This window comes from Saccopteryx leptura, chromosome 1 (assembly GCF_036850995.1).
Source record: "Saccopteryx leptura isolate mSacLep1 chromosome 1, mSacLep1_pri_phased_curated, whole genome shotgun sequence".
NCBI classification, from domain to species: domain Eukaryota; kingdom Metazoa; phylum Chordata; class Mammalia; order Chiroptera; family Emballonuridae; genus Saccopteryx; species Saccopteryx leptura.
This window is the reverse complement of record NC_089503.1, coordinates 170,213,020-170,237,811: the sequence shown is the minus strand read 5'-3', so window position 1 is coordinate 170,237,811 and position 24,792 is coordinate 170,213,020. Positions and strand designations below refer to the sequence as shown.

The 24,792-nt window shown below is 38.8% G+C and overlaps 1 protein-coding gene across 27 annotated transcripts in view; it reads left to right on the top strand.

Annotated features, from left to right (window-relative positions):
- ESRRG (estrogen related receptor gamma) overlaps positions 1 to 23,649 on the top strand; it is a 548,848-nt gene extending 525,199 nt beyond the window's left edge. For all 27 annotated transcript variants that reach the window (XM_066380024.1, XM_066379967.1, XM_066380016.1 and 24 more), the window contains 2 exons: positions 11,733 to 12,002; positions 19,522 to 23,649. In XM_066380024.1, the coding sequence (XP_066236121.1) occupies positions 11,733 to 12,002; positions 19,522 to 19,766 (515 nt within the window). In that variant the 3' untranslated portion in view covers positions 19,767 to 23,649. The remainder of the gene's footprint in view (positions 1 to 11,732; positions 12,003 to 19,521) is intronic.
- The last annotated feature ends 1,143 nt before the right edge of the window (positions 23,650 to 24,792 follow it).

Below are 24,792 nucleotides of genomic sequence, written 5' to 3'. Positions count from 1 at the left end.
ACCCCTTGCTGCGTCGGCAATAGTGGGAATGACAGAGCGGCTCTCAGTAGGGGTAATTAAAATGTAAATATTGATATTTTATTATTTGAAATTACTTTCCAGTGAGGCATTTAATATCTCTCCATCTGTGCGCCTCTGTTTAGCGGTCACTTTAGTGCAGCTCTGGGACACCAAGCAGCGGCTCGATCCCCGTTATGTCAAAATGCTTGTTGCTGCTTAATTTTGATATCTAATTAAGTGGAAAAGTACAGTCCACACTGTAATCCATGGCATCTTAACCAGCTGCTTGGGTATATTTAGAATTAATCTCCACTATGGAATCATCCTAATGTATGCAATTAAGAGTCTGCCGATGGCTAATTAGGTGTATTAGAATCAGACAGCTTTTTTTTTTCTTTTTTCCCCTCTTTTTATTGTGGGCTCTTGTGGATGTTAAGAGCATCTAAATGTAGAAGTCGTGTTAATGCTTACTACTCAAGACCAAGTTAGGGAAACAGTGCAACTTCCAAATAGATCCACCCAGGGGTGGTCACCCTTTCTATTTTTCTTGGCTTATTTGCTTATGTTAACCAGATATAGGAATTTCTAGGAATTCCTGGGTCTATTTGCAGGTTCTCAGTGACATTCACAGGACTGGTCACAGCATAGAGGATGGGAGGAGGGGTGTTGCAAAGAGAAGTCTACTTTCCAAGAGATGGAAGCAGGAGCCGTAGCAGGGCTGTGGTGCTGCTCATTGAGGGAGCAGAGGAGAGGAATCGCAGCCTAAGAGCTTTCCCCTGCAGCTATGTGCTTCCTTCTTGCATTCGACTTCTGAATGGAGGAGCTTCTCAGCAAGAGTTATTAGAAGAGGCGCAGGTTTGGACTGTGCATTATAGATTCCGTGCTCCATACAACGGGCAGCCTTTTATGACTGATAACAACTCTGCAGCCACGTGGTTGAGGAATTCCGAGAGCTGCGCTGCTTCATGTTTCTGCTTTTGTGTCCGTTTTAACTTGGCCCAGTTATCCAAATGGGGGGGGGGGCAGGGCGGAATTAAAGAAGGGGGAGGCAGAGGGCAATTGAAGGGGTTGTCCCTGTTGTCAATAAGGTAACTGCTAGCCTCCCCCAGTGGAACGGGTGCCAAGCCATAATGACTTAGCTTGCCTGCGCCAGCAAACGCCTGCCATGAACTTGGGAGTAAATATTCATAAACAGGTCTTCATTAGCCACCAAGAAAAACAGTGCAGGAGGCTGACTTTCAACAGAACTCTTGGGGCAAGAAATTCAGAGATGCCATTCCGGGCACAAATTATGTCCACGTCTTTACACACAGATGGGGATTTCTAATATTATTTGAATGTGGAGTTTCAGGGTCAGCATGCTATAATTTCATATTTGTGACACTTATCTCATGGATAACATATTTCTTCTACGTTCTTTCATGAATACATATAACACTTTGTTTTTAATGGCCCATGCTATAAATCCTTTAACTTGTGTTTATGCTGAAGACCTCCTGACTCTCCCCCCACCCGCCTCTCTTCCCCCTGGACCATATGTTGGAGATGCTGGGTTATAGCATCTTTCTTTTTGAGAAAGTCAAGCAAAGCACACCTGAAGGATTTTTTTTCTTTCTTTCTTCCCCCGTTTTATTTGTAACTCATAAAAGTGAGAGAAGGGGGCGATATTAATATTAACACCAGATACATCAAGCCTCTAATAATTAGTGCTCTGGTTGGAATTTGTGTGTCTGTACCAAGGGACCAATTATGTAAATTTGAAAAGATATGAAGGCATGTTGTTTAAAATTAATGTAGAAATGGTAAGTGATTCTTCTCTTAGAGACCCCCAGAGAGGGCATCAGTTCCTGGTCCAGTCATAGCAAGCACACAGGGTGATCACTGATCTCCATTCTTTTGTAAGCAGGAGCCAAAATTAAAATTCCAAAGTTTTAAGGCGAGCTCATGAAATCACCCAGGGGTCCATGATGCCAAACTCATTCCGTGCCTTCGTGGGTATAGGCATGGCCTTTGCAAGTGGGAAGAGAGTAACAAAAAGGCTCTTTTGACAAGATATGTGACCTTCATGGCAGTAACTCTGCCATCCTCAGTGAGAGCAGATCCATTGGGGGAAACTTGGAACTTCCACCTTACTTGGATAGGCAGCCTGTACTACAAGATCAGATAGCTGTGGATCAAGGGTGTATTCCTGTTTTCCTTCTAAGTTTCTCTTGTGTGCTATCTCTGGAAATTTTATATATCATATATATTTATACAGAGGTTTGTATATATATATGTATATGTGTATATATAAATATGCATATACTTTTTAATCTGCTACAGTTTATCCCTCGTTTACCCAATGTGGGGAGTGTACTTTTAAATTCTTCCACATCAGAATATTATGTTGGGTCACATATAACAGAGAGAAAGCAGCCACGGTTGACTTGCTATTTATAGATTTCCTTTAATGGCTGAATGTTCCCAAGAGAAGCAGTTCATCTTTTAAAAAGTTATTAAACTGCATGTGTGGGCAACAGGAAAATCCTAAAAAAAAATGCATTTTTAATTTAAAATGTACATTGGGGTCAGAAACCCAGTGGAAAAAATAAAATATCAGACATGATAAAGGAAGTTTAAAATGACAATAATCTGTGGTTGTTTTAAAAGAACTAATTAAAATATTACATTTGGGTCGTTTCTCCGACAGCTAAAGAGTTTGTTAAAGACAGACTTATCTTTTGCCGAAGTCTGACAGATAACATGCTTTATCACTAACTTATTGGTTGGTTTATTAAAACTTTGTATGATTAAAAAAAACATATACTTGCTTCTAAAAATTGTTAGCAAAATTCCTCTTCTTTCTTATGTTTGTCCCCATATCTCTATTTTAAATGTAAACATATGAAGTCCAACATACATCATATGTTTGCTCAACAGTAATGTGTACTCAGCTAAGTACATACCAAAAAAAAGGGAGGGGGGACAAAGTGCATGCAAAGATAATGTGAACCTACCCCAACTTCTTCAAAATCTTTTTGGTCCCGGCATGATTTCCTTAAAGTCCAACTTGACTCTTTGTAAATTTAAATGGATCCTCCTTGACTTGCCAGGAATATTTGCATAGGCTGTCTCTAGTTATGCTTGCTCCTATAGCAGGTAGCAATGGCCCCCTCTGCAGTGATTACATAAAAGCGGATATGGAGGCCAGTCTGATGAACCTGAAATGTGTCTACATGGCATTGAAATTACATTCCCACTTCCTGTGTGGGCCAAAACCAACGAGGGCCATCTTGCCTTGTTTGTAAATGTCTAATTTGCTGCTTTAAAATGGGAAGTCACCTCACTCTCTCTGTGCTGCCCAAGGGCTGTCATGTTATAAACACTCGTGACAAGTGAGTATTTACTCAGTGAGAACCTATTGTTCTAAAATGGACTGACAGGGAGATGCCTGATGAACGCATTTTTAATTGAACCGCCTTTTTTTTGTGGGAGGTAAAACCCAGCATGATGAAAACCCAGAGTGTCTCCGTCTGCTTGTCATTTTTTTTTTTTTTTGAAGTGTAGGAAGTTCTTTTATTGGTTACCTGGGCTTTACAAAGACTAGTCTTGACTCCCTTAAGAATCTACATAAAATAAAAGTTAGACGTACAATTTTGGTTCCTACAAGGAGAAAGCAGCAATGAGCATTTGTTTTCATTCCTGACCGGACTAAATGAGCATTTCAGAGTTTTAAAATTCTAGCTACAGAAAATAATCTTACACATTGTCAAATAATTATACAACTAGAATAAAGTAGAGAAATTAATTACAGATGCTTAAAAATAAAATTAAAAAGTCAGTGTGACCTTATCATGAGATCTGTTGTGAATAGCTATTTGTAAATATAAAAGAAACAGGACATATGGTACAAATGTCTACTTTAACTACAAATTAAAGAGGAACTGACTGAGGTTGAGAAATTTATTCAAGAGTTTAAGTGGCTCCAAAAAAAATTCTATAAGTAAAAAGAAACAAAACAAAAAAAACCCCAGCTTTTTTGTTATCTATTCGGATCTCTTATTGTTGAGGAAGAGGCTGATATTTGGAATACTCTATTTATGTTTTTTCCTACTTAGCCTAAATTTATTTTTTAATTGAACTTATTGGGGTGATTTGATTAATAAGATTATATAGGTTTCAAGTGTACATTTCTATGATACATGACCTGTATATTGCATTGTATGCCCAAAGTCAGATCATCTTCTATCACCATATATACTGCTCACCAAAATTAAGGGATATTTTATGGCTTCATATTCATTTAGAAATATCCCCTAATTTTTGTGAGCAGTATATTTCTCCCCCTTTACCCTTTACTAATTTCCCACACCCTTCCCTCTGGTAACAACCATATTATTGTCTGTGTCAATGAGTTCCAGTTTTATATCCCACAAATGAATGAAATTATATATGGTTCTTAGTTTTTCTGACTGACTTATTTTGCTTAGCATAATATTCTCATGTCCATTTAAGTTGTTACAAATGGCAGTAGCTCATCTTCTCTTATGACTGAGTAGTGGTTCATAGTATATAGGTGCCACATCCTTTTTATCCAGTCATCTTTCAAAAGACACTTTGGTTGTTTCCATGTCTTGGCCACTGGGAATGATGCTGCAGCCAACCCAGGGTGCATGTGTCTTTGCAAATAAGTGTTTCCAAATCCTTCAGGTACATACTCAGAAGAGGGACTGCTAGGTTATATGTTAACTCTATTCTTAATTTTTTGAGGAACCTCCATACTGCTTTCTATAGTGGTTGTTCTTTATTCTCTTTGAAAGCCAGTCAATGAGTTGTTGAGGAATTAGCCATTTATTCATTTTGCATGTGTGTATTGAGCATCTGCTATGTGGCAGTCAATGGGAGAGGTGCTGGGGTAACAGGAAGAATTCCAAAATCTTGGAGAGACACAATTCAAACCCAACAGGTGCCAAAATAACACCATTGGTTGTAACATGGTGAAATCAGAACCCAGATCTCTAGACTTCAAGGTCATTGCTCCCCACATTAGTCTCCTCCCTCCCCACCCTTGTATCACTCAATGACAGTAAACCCTTTGCTTTGGGGTATTTAATGTTAAATGTTTCCCACAGACTCCTTAAAGGTCTATGGAAAGGTCTTCAGCTTTACCAATCCCCAAAGTATAATATGGAGTCAGTAGGCATTTATTTTGGCATCTTGAAGTTCAAATCAAGTATGAGGCTAAAGTTGATGTAGACTGCTAGGGAATTTCCTGAGGATGTGGCACTCACATAGCTGATGCCCAAGCCGAACTGGTTTTCCTTGAACTACTGTCAGCACCCTGTGACATCCTATGGTATTTTGTGCCCAATTCTCATTAGGAACTGGGTAGAGCAAGTCAGATTCAAACACTGCTTCTTTTTCTTTCAAGCCAGAAATATGGCTTCAAAACAATGCCTTCCCCTGACCCCAAAGAAAGACTGAAGATACTCTTTTCTAAGATATTTTTCAGAATCCTGTATTATGTGGTCCTGCCTTACTTTTTTCTCGATGGTCAAGTTAAAGCCACATCAAAAAGGAGATATTTCTAGGTGCAACTTTCTGGTTTGCAACTAGCAAAATATAAAGGTTGTAGGAAAGAAAAAGGTCATTAGGTTTCCCTACTTTATAGCAGCTCAGCCCATGCTGGCCTTCGTACCCTCCAACATTTTTTCTTTCTTCTTGGCTTAGATGAAAGGATGGGAGAAGTTGAGGCCAAGTAAGGGGAGCCGGGGAAAAGCTAAGGGAATCATTTCAGGTCCTCCATAGGCCTTCAAGAGCAGGGTTTGCAGGGAAACTGCGCACGCCCTGTCGGTATTCTCTGCATTCACATTTCACATTCACCAGCTCCATCCATCTCCAGGCCTTTTTGTCAAGGAGGTTGGCAGTTAGAACCTCTCACTCACAGAAATGACAACAACAACAACAAAACCTTGTCATCATTTTGAGGCTTTCCCGTGTTGCCACTAGAGAATATCTTTTTTTAGCTGCTGTTATACTTTTAATTTTTCTAGCAAGCTGGACTGGCAGACAAGGGACAATGGCTAAAAAATTTCCCCAGTGCCATCAGGGCATGGTTTCCATTTTTCCAGTGCCTATGAGTAGGCAGACTGTAAACTCATCTGCCAGGTGCACCTGTGAACTCAGTTAAGAGGGACTATTCTGTCCTGCACTGGTAGGTATCACCTTTCCTATTTAATCCCCCCCTTTCATTTACTGCCACTCCCCAACTCATTTAATAAATTTTATAGACGGTGCTCCATCCTGCCCTGTAGATACTAAGGAAATTTTGAATCTGAGTAGTGGTGTCTTTCAGTTTTTTTACATCTGTCCTGTGAAACCATGGCTGAAAAAGCATGGCTTGATAAAAACTGCTGTGAACCCTGATAGGCATGTGAAGACAGAACTAAAGAGACAGATTTCTGAAGGAGTCAATTCGTGGTGAAATACTTGATTAAATTAGCCAGAAAGCGAGTGAGCCCATTTGTGTTGTTATTCTTACATTTCTTATGTCAGGTGTTTTGCCAAAACCGGTTGTGATTGGATCTAAGTCATGGACAGCTGGACCACAGTCAGTCTAAAAGAATGAGAGCAAAGGGTAGCACTGTAGGGATCACGTCTAATGCTTAAATCCTAATATTATAGATAATACTTACCATCCCTGATCAAGATGATTTTTAAATATAAATAAAATGCATCTGATAACAGCAGGTAGCTACTCAAGCTCTGACCTTGGCACTTGTCTGTTTGCAGCAGCTTAACTCTGACCCCTTCTGATATCTAGTCCATGGAGTCTGTCTCTATGGGGAAAAAGATCAGAGAAAAAGGTCTTTATATGCAGTACACACACACACACACTCTCTCTCTCTCTCTCTCTCTCTCTCTCTCTCTCTCCAAGCCCCAGAACTGAGTTTTGTGAATCATAGAGCATATGTCTGCTCATATGAAAAATTCAACTGTCTTAAAACTACAGAGTAAGTTTCTCTCTACAAAGGAGTATGTATCTGTGCATCTATTGGTAGCTAAGATCAAATCTTCATGCCATTGCTAGTCTTTTCTCCCCCAGTTCCTATAAACACTGGTTTTATTTATATGGGAGAGGAAGCATCTCACATTTGCCATGTTGCTCAACCAGCCTTTCTCCATGAACTTCGTTTGTGTCCTCAGTGAGTCATTTTGGCGTAATTATCATTCTAGCATGATATGCTATTTGTTGAAAAGTGTCAAGGTAGTGTGTGTGTGTGTGTGTGTGTGTGTGTGTGTGTGTGTGTGTGTATAACAGAGAAACGAGCAGGCCCATCAATGCTGTGATTAACTGACCCTAACAGGCACCCCAGATGGACAATGCTGGCTCTCTGTTTCCAGGCTGCCGCCAGGAGAGAATGCCTAGCAGGGGTTAAACCCAGATGCCTGCACAGCAGCCTATTTCTGTCAACACTCCATTCGGGAAATAAACATTCATGCTTTCTGAAATGCAAGTGTATTTTTGAAGACTAGCCGTCAGATATTTTTTGCCCTTCACACTTTCAAATGCTTAGCCTTTTTTTTTTATAAGTTGACTGCAAAGTGCATCAGTTTGCCAGGCTAAGGGGGAAAAAAAAGAGTACTTGACAAGTGCCCATGGCATGAATGTCATCCTCTGAAGTCTCCAGGAGACGGAGGCAGGAGGGCTGGCACAAGACATACTTCCTTCAAGCCCATTACTTCAGGGGTACCTGCCTCTCGAAAGCTTTGCCATCCTTCCAGAGGATGTTATTCCGCACTGTCGTCTGGTGTATTAGGGACACACTGTCTTGCAGATAAACACGCTATTTAACTGCGGGTCAAGGCAGAGAGTCAATTCTGCTAGCAAAATGCCCAAGATACATTAAATGGCACTGACTCCGGGATGGAGATGAAGAGGGATCAGAGTTGTCAGCCGCATGCACGGAACAGGCTGGAGTGGGGGAAGGAAAAAAAATATGCCATGGTATCAGTGTATTTTAAAAAGCTGTAATACGGCTGAACATTTAAAACTATAACCTGTCACACACCAAAGATTAAGATCCTGGCATGTACTGAACGTGCAGTTCAAACGACACAGCTGCAAAGCATATTTTATTTCACTTGGGAAAGAGGTTTCTCTCCAAAGATAGCTTGGCGTTATAGATGGTGAGGATCTCTAACTTCTAGCCCGAGAGCTATAAAACACCAGTAAACGCCGGTAAAATCACAAACAAGCAATTACCGTTCATGTGCACGTTCTGCGTGTGCCAATGGAGCCGTAGTGTTTTGATAAAATTCCTTAGACTTCGTTTATTAAAACATGCATTTGTCATTTAAATCTTCATCATTTTCAGGAGTTATACATTGCTCAGACCTGCTGATAAAGAGTATTGAGTCCATGTGCCTATAGGTGTGTAAAATATAGCTGGTGCCCCAAGGGGCAGGTAGGAGGACTTTGTGGAGTGAAAAATAAGATCTCTGTTGTGTGTTCAGCTTCCTCAGTGAGCACAGCTGTCTCAGAACAAGGCTGTTACCTGGGCATTTGGGTGGGAGCTCTTTGTGTCAGCTTCTAGACCGCAGAGGTGGGATAAAAAAGGGTTAACAGGCTGAGACTCAGTTCTCTCTGGGCTGAGGAGAGATAAAAGTCCGGACTTGTATGTATACTGTGTAAAGTGTGGCTTGTTGCTTTTCCTACCATTTTGCAAAATTACACCTTTAATCAACTGAAATAGATTTGAAGATCATGAGCCAGCTCACTTGTCAAACCTTTTGTGTTATCACCATCTTCCCATCCTCCCTGACCAAAAAGAAAAATAAATATCTAAAACCTTTCCTTACCTCTTCCTTCTCTTCTGTTTCATGAAGAAGTAGAAGAGGAAAGGGTGAAAAGTCAGGTTTCTAGAAAGGATACATACATACACACAGCTACCAACATAGAACAAACAGATGGCAGGATCCACCAGAAAAATAGGAACTTTTGTTGTGTACGTGTGTGTGTGTGTATTTATTTATTTTTGCTTAATTAAACCCCAAAGAAATGTGTGAAACATTGTTATGGCTGCAAAATTTGTTCATTTGAAAATCGCAGGGACAAAGGGGCCTGGTGCCACTTTCAAGTTTCTGGGCACGTAAATGTCGATAGTGTGCCTTCCCCATCATCAGCACTAAATTCACATTGATGCCTCTTTTCTTCTCCGTATTGATCCTTCCATGAGAACGTAGATTTGTATCTGTTAATTAATGCGTCCTGAAACAGCGTTTGTATTAATCAGGCAGATAAGAAAAATTGGATGCCTGCACCCTCCTGACAACCGTAAAAGTGCTGGCCCTGATAAAATCGCGGATGGACCTCAATAAAAAAGTTCCTCCTTCCACTCAATAAACTAATCATCCTGCTTTTAATTATTCGGCAGAAAGATGTGTGGAGATTGGAGAATGTGTAAATCTATTTACTAACAGCAGTGTCCGGGCAGGGGGCTGTCACGGGCAGGGGCCGCGGGCTACGTGCTCTGTCCATCTGCTGCCGCGGAGGGGCGGCCGGTGGGGACGCCCGGAGGAGGGGAGCCAAGCAGATTGAAAAGGCCTTTTGGCTCATAAGTTTCTGAGAGGACCGTTTACTTTGTTTCTCCATTTAATTTACAGAAGAAATTCCTTTGTCTTGAGTTAGCTATTTGGTTTTGCGTTGCATCTTTTTTTCCTTGGGTGGTGGTGGGGGGGGGGGTTGGTTTTACGTTGCATCTTTTTTTCCTTGGGTGGTGGTGGTGGGGGGGACAGGAGAAAAAAGCCATAGTGTTTGTTTGTTTGTTTGTTGTGAGCATAACCTTCTCAAACTCAAGAGCAAATGGAGCCAAACCTACTTAGATCAGATCATTGTTTTTTTCTCTTTCGACTCCCTGTTTACAATGTCATAAGTGTTATGGCTTATTTTCTGAGCATATTTAATAATTTAACCCCACATTCCAAAAACAAACAAAAAAGAAGGAAGAGAAAAAAACATTCCCAGCCAGTCTGAAAAGAGTTCTGTCAATTAATATGTCAGCGGTTTGATAAACAATAGAAAAAATGCTTTTTATAGGATGCCCGAAGACTGCCTTGGGTAAAGCTTGCCTAATCCCTCTTGATATATTAAACACTTCTAGTTAAGGGTGCCAAATGGTAAACTACTGGTTATCACCAACAGGCCAGGAGATCTCTTTCTTTTTTCTAGTATCACCTGGGATATGAATAACTTGATATGAATAAAAATGGTGATAACAATGACCATAGCAAGTGCCTAAGACATTTAGCCAGCACTGCAAATTTTTGTTTTGGGTAGTAGGGTCTCAAAGGGAAATAAAAATAGATTTTATAAGGTGCATTATCCCCCAGTTTCCCCTTGTGTAGAAAACTGGTGGTGGTACTTTAAATTACAGTGCCACTGTCTTCAAAGACCACAGGTGTAGTGGGGTACCCTTGGAATTTCTGGGCATAGCCTTAGATATGAAAGTCAAGTTCTAAAAAATAAATACATGTGTTTAGGGATTCTTGGAAAAAGTATGTGGTGAATCAGCGATATTCACTAAGACCTTATTCCTTAAAATTCTTTCAGAATTTAGATCTGGTCCCTCTAAATTATAAATGTATCTCTCTGATCCTAAGTAGGCTTAATTGTATGTTCCCCTTCATATTTTCCTATGGAGCTTCATTTTCTTTTATATAGATGTTGCATATGTTTCCTCAAGCTCAGAAGGGACTGTAAGTGTGCATGCATAGATATAGACCAGATTTTCAGTAAAGAATTAAAAACAGTCATCCAGGTATTTCAGATAAAAATTATACCTAATGTAGCTACACGTGTTAAGTACATATTTCAAATTCATGATGTGTTGGATGGTTATTCTATTTTCCAACAATGGGAATTAAGGTACAAGTAAACTGTTTTGCTCAAGGTGGAAGAACCAGACCTCTGTGGAGCCACTATTTAAACCCAGATCGGGCGCTGCTTGAATCCTCACACAGAACTCCACTGCCCCCATATTTAAATTTTTAAATAACTGGATCTTCATCCCAAGAATGAGCTTAATTTTCTGTTTGGTGAGGAGGCCAGGATGCTAAGTACTCCATCCATTCTCTTTTATACCAGGCATCACCATTTAAAAAGGAATTCATGTTAAATATTAATGAGGACAGAATATCTAATGACAAAGGCTCTTTTGGGTGTAAACCTACTCATCCTTCACTGTGTTTGTGACTATATTAGAGAAATGTTTCCAAATTCCACTCCACTGTGTGACCTAAATTGTTTTTCTTTTGTTTTTGTTGTTTTGTTTTCTTGGGGGGGTTGGCTCTTTAAAAAAGAGACTTTGATGTTATTTTTCAATAGTAGTTTTTAGGAATGAGGTCATTGAAAATCTGACTTTCTATGAGAAAATCATTAAGACTTCAGCCAGAAAACCAACTATGTTTAATGATGGCATTGTCTATCCTTTGCAAGTGAGAGATACAAAACTACTTCTCTGTTGTATTCCCCTTGGCCCGGTTTGTAAAGAGAAAACACCACAATGTGGAAGCTGGTTGGGTGGCTTTGACTTTACCATCCGCAAAGTGAGCAGGGGACCATTTGAGAGCCTCTTATCGAAGCTCAGCACAATCTCGAGCCCTAATGCAGAAGCCGACCACCCTATGAAATGAATGTGTCATTATGAACTGATGGCTTCAGAGTAACTTGATCTGCCCATCTTCCCATGCAGGCTTCTCCACGCTGTCCCTGGCAGACCAGATGAGCCTTCTGCAGAGCGCCTGGATGGAGATTCTCATCCTTGGGGTCGTGTACCGGTCTCTCTCCTTCGAGGATGAACTTGTCTATGCAGACGATTATATAATGGACGAAGACCAGTCCAAACTGGCAGGCCTTCTTGACCTAAATAATGCTATCCTGCAGCTGGTAAAGAAATACAAGAGCATGAAGCTGGAAAAAGAAGAATTCGTCACCCTCAAAGCAATAGCTCTTGCTAATTCAGGTTGGCATATTGACATGATCATTGCTACATTTTTTTTTTAACATGCTGGCTTTATCCTTTTGCTTAACTCCTTCAGAGATTTGCAAAACCCAGTTGTAAATTCTGTATGAATCAGCAAAATTAGAATGAAGATAGCTTTCTAGTGAAAAGTTACAAAGAAAAATCAACTTAAGGGGAATTATTATTTGTTTTTTATCATATTTGCCTATTAAATGCTGTGGAATTTTTGCCACCTCATGCATTTACTAGTTTATAGTGTATATGGATATTTTCCAGACAAAATTAGCTTCATTGTCTTGTATGCACAAGTGAAAATATATGAATTACAAATACACACAAACTATGATTTCCCCCTCAAAAAATGCAACCTTTGCAAATGGGAAAAAATTATTTTTAGTGTTGTTTTTAATTTTGGTTATCATAGAACACACTGTTGTCGTACCTTCTGGAATTCTCTAGAACTCAAATTCTGCTGGGGAAGTGTTCCCTTCAAAGCTGCTACCTAGGTAGCAGTTAAGAGTTAAGAATTATGGAAATAGGCAGACAGTCTTTGCATTTTGAACAGAAAACGTCCTAAAATAGGGAGCAACCTCTGATAAGTAAAAAATCGTTGCTGCTTTGTTGTTTTGCCCTTTGTGCCTCTCTGAATACTTTATTGTGGTCTTAAGTCTGTTTTAGTATTTGCATACAGTTCCGGAGAGAGCCCTCCCTAATGACGTGTCGATCATTAGATACCTGCATGTCAATAACTATGCTCTGATGCTATGTCCCATTGACAGTCACACCGTGCCCCTCCATCTGCTTTTGTTTTGACCCTATCTTTGAACTTTATCTTGGTTGCCGGCCAGTAGTTTTCCCTTTAATTACAAGAAGGAAACTGTCAATAAAATCTGTTAAATGGGATGCAGTCAGTGGCTTGAATGGGCGGACGGCTATTTGTTCAAATTCGGCAGCATTCAAGGTATTGACAGTTTGTTTTCTGGGGCCATATGTGACGATCAATCTCAGGCTGGGCTCAGCCGCGCTGAAAAATGAAAAACGAGATTGCTTTTGCTTAGTTGTGGATGACGACTTTGTGATTTGGCGCGGTCCTGGGGAGATGAGACCTTCTGCCCAAATTGCCCCCGTGAGAGTCAGGGGCGCGTGACTGTTTTTAGAAATAATTTTTAATTGATTTTGTAATTAACAGTTCATCTACGCTATTGATGCACGAATCCTTGGGACTGATTGCAGGGAGATTGTTTTCAACAATGAAGTTGTCTGTTCCTCTCTGTCTCTATAATGGAGTTCAGCATTCACACTTTTAATTGTGAATGCAGCCCTCTTTTTCACCCCTCAGTTCTCTCTCCGTCTGCTTCCTCATGAAAATATGATTCAGTATGACAAATGGCAAATGTGGTTGCAAATCCTCAAGAACCCCTGGTCTTGCTCTCTAGAAAAACAAAGTGAGAAATGGGATTGGGATTTTCTGAGAAATTATTCGTTTGAAGACGCTTCCCTTTATTAGCATCCCTCAGAATTAGATCAAAGATTTGGGCAAGAATGTTTATTTGGTAATCATCAAGCTGTTTACATTTACACATGTATACTTGGATATTTAAAAAATACAGCAAGCTTGTTTTGTACCCTTCATGTCTCTAAAGGCCTTTTTTTCCCTGATGATTAACTAATCTTGAATGCCAAGCAATGCCAAAATTTTATCATCGAAATTGCTAGTTTTTTTTATTGTGTTAGAAGTCAGATGCATACTTCCTGGCTATGGATTAAAATTTGGTGTGCCCAAGTTGCCTTTCTATTGTTGAGAAATAAAATCATTCATGTTTTTATAGATAAATATTCGAATCCCACACACTCTTGAGTTAGGCGGAGGAAGTGACCTACTTTAGACCAGCCACTGGTGATTAAAGAGTATTTAAAGAACTAGTTAGTTTGTTTTTCTTGTGTAAAACAAGAAATAATTAACAATCCCTCCTTTTATTATAGTATTGAGTAGCACTATTTTTTTTCTAAGAAAATTTATCCAGGTCACAAATTTTGTCTGCATGTCCTTTTAACAGTCTTTGAGCCTCTCAATACCAAGAGATACTGAGTCGGTTACCATAACAAAGGGGAAATGATTATGTGCTCAAAGTACTATTTTAATTCCTAAGTGTTGTATAAATATGGCCTTACCCTTCCCATCTAACTGGAAAGGTGCCACTATGTTAGCCTGGGATAAATAACTAAGAAGTCATTTTCTTTGATATTGTATATGATGCGATGTGTTCCTTTTTTTTTACCATTATGGGGAGGACAGTGATAAAGTTGTAGATTTTATTTTGCTTAAATCCAGTGATGCTTAAGCTGTTCATAAGCACATCAGTATGAACATGTTTAATACTATTCCTAGATACCCTAAACAGCTCATAGTTTTCTTTTAGTATTTAGAAATTTCAGATCAGCATAAATGACATTTTGTGCAAAAAAATAAAAAATCTAGTTCAGTGTTATTTATAGGTATGTTAGTGTTCCCTATATGGTTGTAAGTGTTAACAACCATTGTCCCATTAATCTAAATTTCAGCTTATTTTAAACATCTGTCTTTATTCAATAATTATAAATGGCGTGCTTATGCTTGGGGAAACAGGGAATTGGCTTCTTGATAATGGCTGTCATATTTTTTGTAGCTATGTTTCTGTCATATGTGAATTCAGGAATACTTATAACACCAGAACATAAGTGCAAATATACTTCCTATCTTCAGGTATATGACCAAAAAACAAACAAAAAAAATAATATGTCACAAACCAATATTGTAATTCTCACATTCAAATATTTGGAAACCCTAAGTAATTGTTCCAATTAATTTTGAAGGGGAAAAAATCCCTCAGAACTTATTTAAACTATGTACTGTCTTATCTTTGAGTGCCAACTAGCTCTTGAGCACTGATGGCATCCTTGGTCCATCTCTGTGGGATGGAACTTTATAAGAAAAATCTAGGTCTTGTTGAACGTTATAATTGTTAGGTCCCAGTTTTTTCATGCATACAGCCAAGAGGTTAGACTGATCTGTAGAATTTTTTTTATACGGGAAGGCTATGATCTATAATTAATTTTCTTTATTGGAAAAACTAGTGAAATATTACTATAAGCATTCAGGGTGTGATTACAACATGGGGGAGTCTATTCTCTCAACTGGTCCCATTGTTTCTTATGTCTAAGAATTAGTTTGAAACTATTATTACTGCCATTCCCCCCAGTGATTTGCTTGTTTTTAATTTTTTTTCTTTTTCTTTTTGTATTTTTCTGAAGTGAGAAGCAGAAAGGCAGAGACAGACTCCCTCGTGTGCTCGGCATGCCCACCAGGGGGCGATGCTTCACCCATCTGGGGCATTGCTCCATTGCAACTGGACCCATTCTAGTGCCTGAGGCAGAGGCCATGGAGCCATCCTCAGGGCCTTGGCCAACCTTGCTCCAATGAAGCCTTGTCTGTGGGAGGGGAAGAGATAGAGAGAAATGAGAGGGGGAGGGGTAGAGTGGAAAAGTAGATGAGCACTTCTTTTATGTGCCCTGGCAGGGAATCAAACCTGGGACTTCCACACACCGGGCCAACACTCTACCACTAAGCCAACCGGCCAGGGCCATTTGCTCATTTTTATATAGTGGAAGATTACAGTTTAAGATTTCTACATCTACACTGTATGTTTGGAATAAGAGCACCCCTTGATCAAAAGCTGCAAGTAATATTTTGGTCATCCATTGTAAATCAGAAGTAATGGTCACCCCCTCATGACAGTATTTTGTTCTTGAGGACAGATGGAATGTGTGTAGAACTGTGTTGTAATTTTAAGGATAGAAATTTTACAACTGGTGTAGGAGATTGAAATGGAGGTCATATTTAATCAGAATATATTTGGGTTTTTTCTTTTAATTTATTACAACACTTAAATTGCATACATATCATATTTCAGATTTGTATGTAAAAAACTAAAAACAGATTCTTAAAAGTTTTTTTTTTTCTTTTCTTATGCTCAGTGATCATGACATGTTGACATAGTGGAAGAAATATTTGCTTCAGGTATATCTCTGTGTTTCCAACCTGGAAAATAAGCATATAAAATGTTTTTCAATTGCTTCACTCCTCAGGGTCACATATGTCATTTTCATTTATAGGTCTTCAGATAATGAGCATTCTGCTACAAAAGGTCGTTAGCATGGTATAGATCATGTATGATTTTGTGGAAAGTTGAAAGATTTCCCGCCCAAGTTGGTGTCACAATTCACCATTGAGTATAACTGTCTTTATCACTTCCAGTGAATGAAGTTAGAGAGCTCAGGAAAAGTATAAGATACTGGAGGGAGAGAGAAACCTTGAGTGCTTGCAGGGAAACAGAAAGGACCTACCAGCAAAATCTCATCATGCGCAGTAACCATAACAATAATGATAATTTGGTTGTCCATTGAAATTTTGATTATCCTAAACTAGCATTTGTCTATCTTGTCTCATTCAATAGTTCTCAACTGTAGCTTGGCCATAGGATCACCTAGATTTTAACAAATTACTGATATCCTGATTCAGCCCCAGTTTTCTGATTAAATAGGTCTGAGCTTGGACCTAGACATAGCAGTTTTGATTTTTTTACAAATTTACGCATATAAGTTTTTAAAGTATAGCCTCACCTCATCTAGTTAGTTCATACACCTATGATTTTCCTTATTAAGTTGAGCTGGTTCCCATTAGCATAAATACTGAGACTGTTTCCTTTAACATAAAGTTAAAAAGAAACCATCACCAACAACCAAAGCTAAATAATTACATAAATGAATGCCAGTTCTATTGACTCTGGCACAAATGTATAAATTTAGCAAAAAAAAAAAAAAAAAAAAAAAAGAGAGAGAGAGAGAGAACAAAACAGAGATGAAAGTTACAGAGCCAGAACTTGAACTAGGATCTCTAATGGAGATTAATATTTTCTTCAGCAGTCTGCCAGCTGAATCATGGTCTAATTAAATGGTTCAGATTTAATGAGTTTGCATTTAAAGTATTAGTGGATCCAAGAATGGGTAAAAGCTAAGATGAGTTAGAATCTTTTCTGTAAATGGGAAGTTAAATTATCAGAGTAATTTGATTAAATCATTTTTAAATCTCACAAGCTAAATTATAGCCTTTAAAGAATAGTTTGAAGTCTTAATTGCTGTTTGTGAGCATATCTCTCTGCTATTTGTTCTTGCCTCATTTCCTGTGACATCCTATAATATATCTCCTGCTGGAGCAGAGGAATGGGGAAGGATGGATTTGGGGTGGGCACAGAGGGGACTGCAGCTGACTCTAAGCAGGTAAAGATCTGCCAGGTAGAAGAAGGGAATTTTACCCTCTGTTGTTCCAGTAGCTGGAGCCAGGACCAAAGTTGGGAAACTGGAGACTGACTTGGGAAAATATGAAGCCATTTCTAATAAGTGGCTCTGTTCCTTGTCAAGTAGAATGCTGTACACATAACTGGAAATGCCTTCATGGAAATGTTGTAGAGAAGACTGCTCATGACGATGAGCTCAGAGGACAATTTCAACTCATTTTTATTTTTAAGAAAAGGAAATGTCATGGACAGCGTTAGAAATTCTGGCAGCACACCATGATTCAGAAAAACCTGAGTTTGAGTCTATCTCTGACCCCTACTTCTAGTGCCCTGTGAGTTCCAGGGCTGTTGAGAGATGAACTGAGACAAAGGCTTCACCTGACACAGGCATTTAACACTTGTTATATTTATTGTCTGCTTGGAAAATAATTACTTTGTTTAAACTTTGCCTGTAAGAAGGCAATTCCTATTTTTCCATCCTTTCATTCCCCTCTATTTTTACGTAGCGTGCTGCTAGTCCCAGCATCGGTTGGATAAGTTCACCTCATCTCTATTCCCTAAATGTCCAGGATCAGTCTTTCTGTACCTGGACAGCCATTGCATTTAGGTGTCCCCACCCACCATCTCCCCTCCAGAAGCATTTAATGCAAAAACAGAGAGAATATCAGAGCATGCTGCTGTCATCTCCATGACTATTTTATCATTGCTAAGATCACCAGCCCTCTGACTGCTTTAGAAATTACATGTGCTTGTTTGAAAGCGAAGACATACAGGGAGTAGATGGGGTGGCCATCCATCCAGCAGCCAGGCTGAGGAGAAGTTGAAAAGGAAACAGCTCATAGGGGAAGACCAGGCTAGACCATGGAGAATGCCTTGAGTTCCACTCCAGGGCACCACTATCTGCATTTCTAATGTGGAAGAATTCTTCCTCTTGGCTTCTTCAGGCAGAAATCAAGTCTTTAGCAGTAAACACAACAGCTGTATTATTCAAAACTCTTTCAAAGAAATGTATGATAACCCACCTACCGGAAATAGTGGTCAGTTCACCAATAATGTGGTAAAAATGATTTAAAATGACCATGTAAAAGAAAAAACAACAATAAACAAAATTCAAACAAAATTATAAAACATGTCACTGCTTATAATAACAAGCAATCTTTTAATTGCTTTGCCATAATTTTATTTTATCATCTGTTTAGCCACTTGATTTTAAATTACATTTCCTCTCTTTTTGAGTATGTGATGTGATATTTGAATTATACGAAAGATTAGGCTAACTACATATATCTTAGAACTCTGCATTCTCAAAGAATGAGAATTATTAAATGTGCAGAATTCCCCCAAAGACCCCATTATGTATAATTAACAGATAAACTGTCATCAGAATCAATAAAACATGCTAAATGATTCAAACTTGTATATAATTAAGTGTCTGTTTTAGAGCTAGAGCTGTAACTTTTATCCCCCCACTCCACATCTCACATTTCTCATAAGAATAATTGTGGCAACCCTGTTAACCCTATCCTTGCTTGATTGAATTAGATTTTTAAATTAAGTTTCAGAACTCATTAATCTACAGGCTTTATTTGTATGTCAGCAGAGAAGCAGACTATGTGAGGATCTTTTAAGGGACTGTGAAGAGTACACTAACAATTCTACAACGGGACGCAGTGGTTAGATTCAGGGTATTATTTACATGGAGTTCTTAAAATCCTGACCATTGACATCTTTCTTTCCTTTTGGGGAATATGAGCTTTTTTTCGGGACAAGGTCAGAATTTTAAGCAACGTTACATCTACAGCACTGAAAGTCAGACTTTCACTAGATGGCCTTCCATAATTGTGGAATGAATGAATCAATACACGAATGAGGTAATGAAGAAAATAGCCAAGATCATAATCTGTTAAAAAGGAAGGCTCCTCTCACTCTGTCTTATGGGGGAAAAAATGATACCTTTTAAATAATGGATCTTTAAAAAAACACCCCATGTCCTAATGTCCTAATTAAACACTAAATATTATCTATTGTAGGGAAATTAAGACCAGAGAGAAGAGAGAGAGTTTGGAAAGGTTTGACATAGCAAATCATAGCATAGAGCTCAGAGAAGTTCAAGACCCTAACATATGTATACATAGGCTTGTATCGCTATTAATAGCATTGTTTGTGTTTGCTTCTTTGTTGTACAGACTCCATGCACATAGAAGACGTGGAGGCCGTTCAGAAGCTTCAGGACGTCTTGCATGAGGCCCTGCAGGATTATGAAGCTGGCCAGCACATGGAAGACCCCCGCAGGGCTGGCAAGATGCTGATGACCCTGCCCCTGCTGAGGCAGACCTCCACCAAGGCCGTGCAGCATTTCTACAATATCAAACTAGAAGGCAAAGTTCCCATGCACAAACTTTTTTTGGAAATGCTGGAGGCCAAGGTCTGACTAAAGGCTTCCTGGGCCACCTTCTCCTGCACGCCGGAAAAAAAAAAAAAAAAAAAAAAAAAAGGGAAAATAAACCCAAGAGTGGTGTTGAAGAAACTTAGAGCTTAGTTAACACCATCCAAAATCAGCAAAGACTGCACTGAGAATTTAGCAGCAAGACTATGAAGCAGCTGTCAGATTTCTCCATATCTTCCTGATGATTTTTTCCTACCTGATCTTATCTTTTTTCCCTCATTTCTCTTCCTCTTTATTATTATTATTTTTCTCCTACTTTTGCTTCTTTTTTCCCTCATGCCTTGGTTTTCTTGATTACTGGTCTCCTTTCTCATTTCCTCCTTCCCTCTCTCCCTTTCTTCCTTTCTTCTTTTCCTTCCATCCCCTGTTCTCCTTCCTCTCTCCTCATCCTTCCCCTTTCTCCTGAATTTTAAATAGCTCTAGTTATAAGAAAATTTTTCTTTCCTTTCTTTTCCTTTCTCCCTCCCGCCTTCCCTTTCTTCTTTCTTTCCTTCTTTCCTTCCATCCTTCCTTTCTTCCTTCCCTTCCTTTCTCCCTCCCTCCCTCTATCCTTCCTTCCTTCCTTCCTTCCTTCCTTCCTTCCTTCCTTCCTTCCTTCCTTCCTTCCTTCCTTCCTTCCTTCCTTCCTTCCTTCCTTCCTTCCTTCCTTCTGCTGCTGAACTTTTAAAAGATATCTCTAGTTGAAGAGAGATGGAAGCCAGCCCTGCCAAAGGATGGAAATCCATAATATGGATGCCAGTGAACTTATTGTGAACCATAACGTCTCCAATGACTAAGGAATCAAAACCAGAAAACCAACGTACCTAGCGTACTGTGCAACTTAAACAAATTGACTAACTGCAGTATTAGATTTCACGGGAGCAGCCTCTAATTAGACAACTTAAAGCAATTTTGCATCAGGCTGCTTCTTATCATTGCTTTTCCATCTAGATCAGTTACAGCCATTTGATTCCTTAATTGTTTTTTCAAGTCTTCCAGGTATTTGTTAGTTTAGCTACTATGTAACTTTTTCAGGGAATAGTTTAAGCTTTATTCATTCATGCAATACTAAAGAGAAATAGGAATACTGCGATTTTGTGCTGGCTTTGAACAATTATGGACTCCGATGAAGGACAAATGAATCCTGAAGGAAGATTTTTAAAAAACATTTTGTTTCTTCTTTACAAATGGAGATTTTTTTTGTACCAGCTTACCACTTTTCAGCCATTTATTAATAGGGGAATTTAACTTAACTCAAGCAATAGTTGAAGGGAAGGTGCATATTATCACGGATGCAATTTATGTTGTGTGCCAGTCTGGTCCCAAACATCAGTTTCTTAACCTGAGCTCCAGTTTACCTACATGTTCACTGACACAAAGGATTAGATTACACCGACAGTGGCTCTGAGCAGTCACATCCACCTACGCGGCACGTGGAATCCAGACCTGTAGAGTTTTCAGAAGTGCTCATCTCTACCCAGGAGGGACAGATGCCATATGATTTCTAGCTGCCATGGTGGCTAGGAATGAGTTCCTGCCTGTTTGCAAAGTTACAGACCTTGTCCCTGAAGGAGCTGTGAGCTAGTATTCAAGTAAGAGGCAAAAAGGCAAATGCCAGAATTTGAACAACTACACACACACAAAAATAAAAATAAATGAAAAATAATAAAGTAAAAAAGGTCATCACAGAGACAACAGACACCTGGCCAAATTCTAAAGCCTGTTCATATGAGTTGATTCATTTAGGAATGTCTATTTGAAGTAACCTGCAGTTTTTACCCAGAGCTAAGCCAATGTATCTGCTTTCCAACCAGCAAGATTGTCAGTCGGGTTCCAGACTGTTAAAAGGTGTAATCTCATGAAGAAATCAATTAGATGCCCCCAAATCTACAGTCGCTGAATAAGCAAGAAACAGTAACCTCCATCAAATGTTATACCAATGGACCAGTGTTAGTAGCTGCTCCCTGTACCATGTGAACAGTCTTATTCTATGTACACAGATGTAATTAAAATTGTAATCCTAACAAACAAAAGAGATGTAGTTCAGCTTTTCAATGTTTCATGTTTGCTGTGCTTTTTCTGAACTTTATGTTGCATTCAAAGACTGTTTGTCTTGTTCTTCTTGTGGTGTTTGGATTCTTGTGGTGTGTGCTTTTAGACACAGGGTAGAATTAGAGACAATATTGGATGTACAATTCCTCAGGAGACTACAGTAGTATATTCTATTCCTTACCAGTAATAAGGTTCTTCCTAATAATTAATTAAGAGATTGAAACTCCAAACAAGTATTCATTATGAACAGATACACATCAAAAATCATAATATTTTCAAAACAAGGAATAATTTCTCTAATGGTTTATTATAGAATACCAATGTATAGCTTAGAAATAAAACTTGGACTATTTCAAGAATATAGATAAGTCTAATTTTTAAATGCTGTATATATGGCTTTCACTCACTCATCTCTCAGATGTTATTAACTCGCTCTGTGTTGTTGCAAAACTTTTTGGTGCGGATACGTTCCCAAAACTCTTGCTACTTCGTGTGCTTTAAACGAAATACCTTGGGTTGATGTTTCATCAGCCTAATGCTAGAAATACTGTGTATCTATCATTAGCTATATGGGACTATATTGTAGATTGTGGTTTCTCAGTAGAGAAGTGACTGTACTGTGATTCTAGATAAATCATCATTAGCAATTCATTCAGATGGTCAATAACTTGAAATTTATAGCTGTGATAGGAGTTCAGAATTTGGCACATCCCTTTAAAAATAACAACAGAAAAATCCAACTCCTGGGAAAAATTTAAAAAGGTGCTGATTCTATAAGATTCTTTATATATGTAAGTGTTTAAAAAGATTATTTTCCAGAGAGTCTGCGCAGGGTTTCAGTTACTACTATCCAACCACACTATATATAAATAAACTATAAACGATATATACATCGTTTTTACTGTATCACATTAAAGTACTTGGGCTTCAGAAGTAAGAGCCAACCAACTAAAAACATGAGATGGAAACATGTAAAAAGAAGAAAGTACAATTTTTTGTTGTTGTTTTCAGTTTAAGTGAAACAAGTATCCCATAAATAGGAGACACAACTAACATGCTGATTTAAAAGAACTGTACAGGCTGTAGGGCAAATGCTCATCTTAAACCTCACCAGAGGTAAGTTTTTTCGAGTTTCGAGCAAGACCATTTACTTAATGTGAAGTTTTGGGAAGTTCTAAAGGTGTATGTTTTAGCCATATGATTTTAATTTTAATTTTTTTTCTTTTTCAGTTTGTTCTTATTTAAAGCAATATGATTGTGTAACTACCTGCTGTTACACTTGTGTTTCAATCAGCTCAGATTGTTGTATTTATTCCACTATTTTGCATTTAAATGATAACATAAAAGATATAAAAAATTTAAAACTGCTATTTTTCTTATAGAAGAGAAAATGGGTGTTGGTGATTGTATTTTAATTATTTAAGCGTCTCTGTTTACCTGCCTACGAAAACATTTTATGGCAGTCTTATGTGCAAAGATCGTAAAAGGACAAAAAAAAATTTTAACTGCTTATAATAATCCAGGAGTTGCATTATAGCCAGTAGTAAAAAGAATAATAATAATAATAATAATAATAATAATAATAAAACCATGTCTATAGCTGTAGATGGGCCTCACATCTGTAAAGCAATCAATTGTATATTTTTGTGATGTGTACCATACTCGTGTGCTCCAACCAATGTCCATTTGTGTAAATGTATTTATTTTATATTGTATATATTGTTAAATGCAAAAAGGAGATATGATTCTGTAACTCCAATCAGTTCAGATGTGTAACTCAAATTATTATGCCTTTCAGGATGATGGTAGAGCAATATTAAACACGCTTCTCTTTTGACTGCTCTTCTCTACTGTTTCTTTATTTTCCCCTTATGGAAGAACCAAATCAATAAACGCTGCCCTTTGTGGCTTCCACTGAGAGTGTCTCTGAGTACCTGTTCCCTAAAAATAAAGTAGGAGTTTAAATAAGAGCTATATAAAGGCTTGTCAGAATGAATTCTAATATGCCAGGAGACGCTTTGCATACTCTTAAATATGCAAAATGTCTCTTGGCACCCTCGGATTCCTTCTGACAAGCCTTTATATAGCTCTTACTTAATCTTAGAGCATCTCCACATCACCCTGCATTACTCCCAATCATCGCCTCTCTGTCAATGTCATAACAGAAAACTTTCCCCCTATTTTAAGATCACATTAGAAATGAGAGATGCCTATTCTTGCCCTCCGTCCACAAGTCACGTGTGTGCACAGAACTCATTGGTCAGTGCACGTAGGAGGCGGGGAGCTGTCTTCACACTCAAGAGGGCTCAGCAGCAACCTGACAGCGAGTGGCCTCCCCTGGCCTTTTTCAGGCAGAAGTCACAGCCCTTGCTGCGTGAGGGTTGGCGGCCCTTCCAATGGACCTTCCTGGAGCTGTCACCAGGTGCTAATATGTGCATTCTCGACTTCTCTGCCTATCTTGAGCATTTCTGGTCCATGTGTGTAGGGTGTGTGTGTGTGTGTGTGTGTGTGTGCATGTATCCAGTGTGCTTCTCACCTTTCTGAGGTGACTGGTTCTCGAGAGAAGCAAGCAGATGACACAAGGAGGCCACTAAACCGAATCACAAGTTTACCTAAGGCCCTAACACACACTAGCCAGCCACAAAACTTTCTATTTTCCTATTTTGATGTCCTTTGAGTTGCAAGCTCAGTGTGTAGGGTACTTTCAAAGTATAATGCAAGACTCAAACCTTAAAGGAAAAATCATGCCTGTAATCTCCCAGGGACGTCCTTGTTTAAAAACATATATGCAACACACTCACATGTTTACAGAACTTAAATGTCAGAGTTCTCTTGCTGGTGTTTCTATTTTAGAATGACGACAGAGCACCTTTTTGGGGACTGCCAGCATATCAGGGCTGCCTCGGGTGTAACAGAAAATAACAAAGTTGTATTTTTGGCATTTGAGCATGTTGTCTTTCTGAATCTATAAACAGCGAGT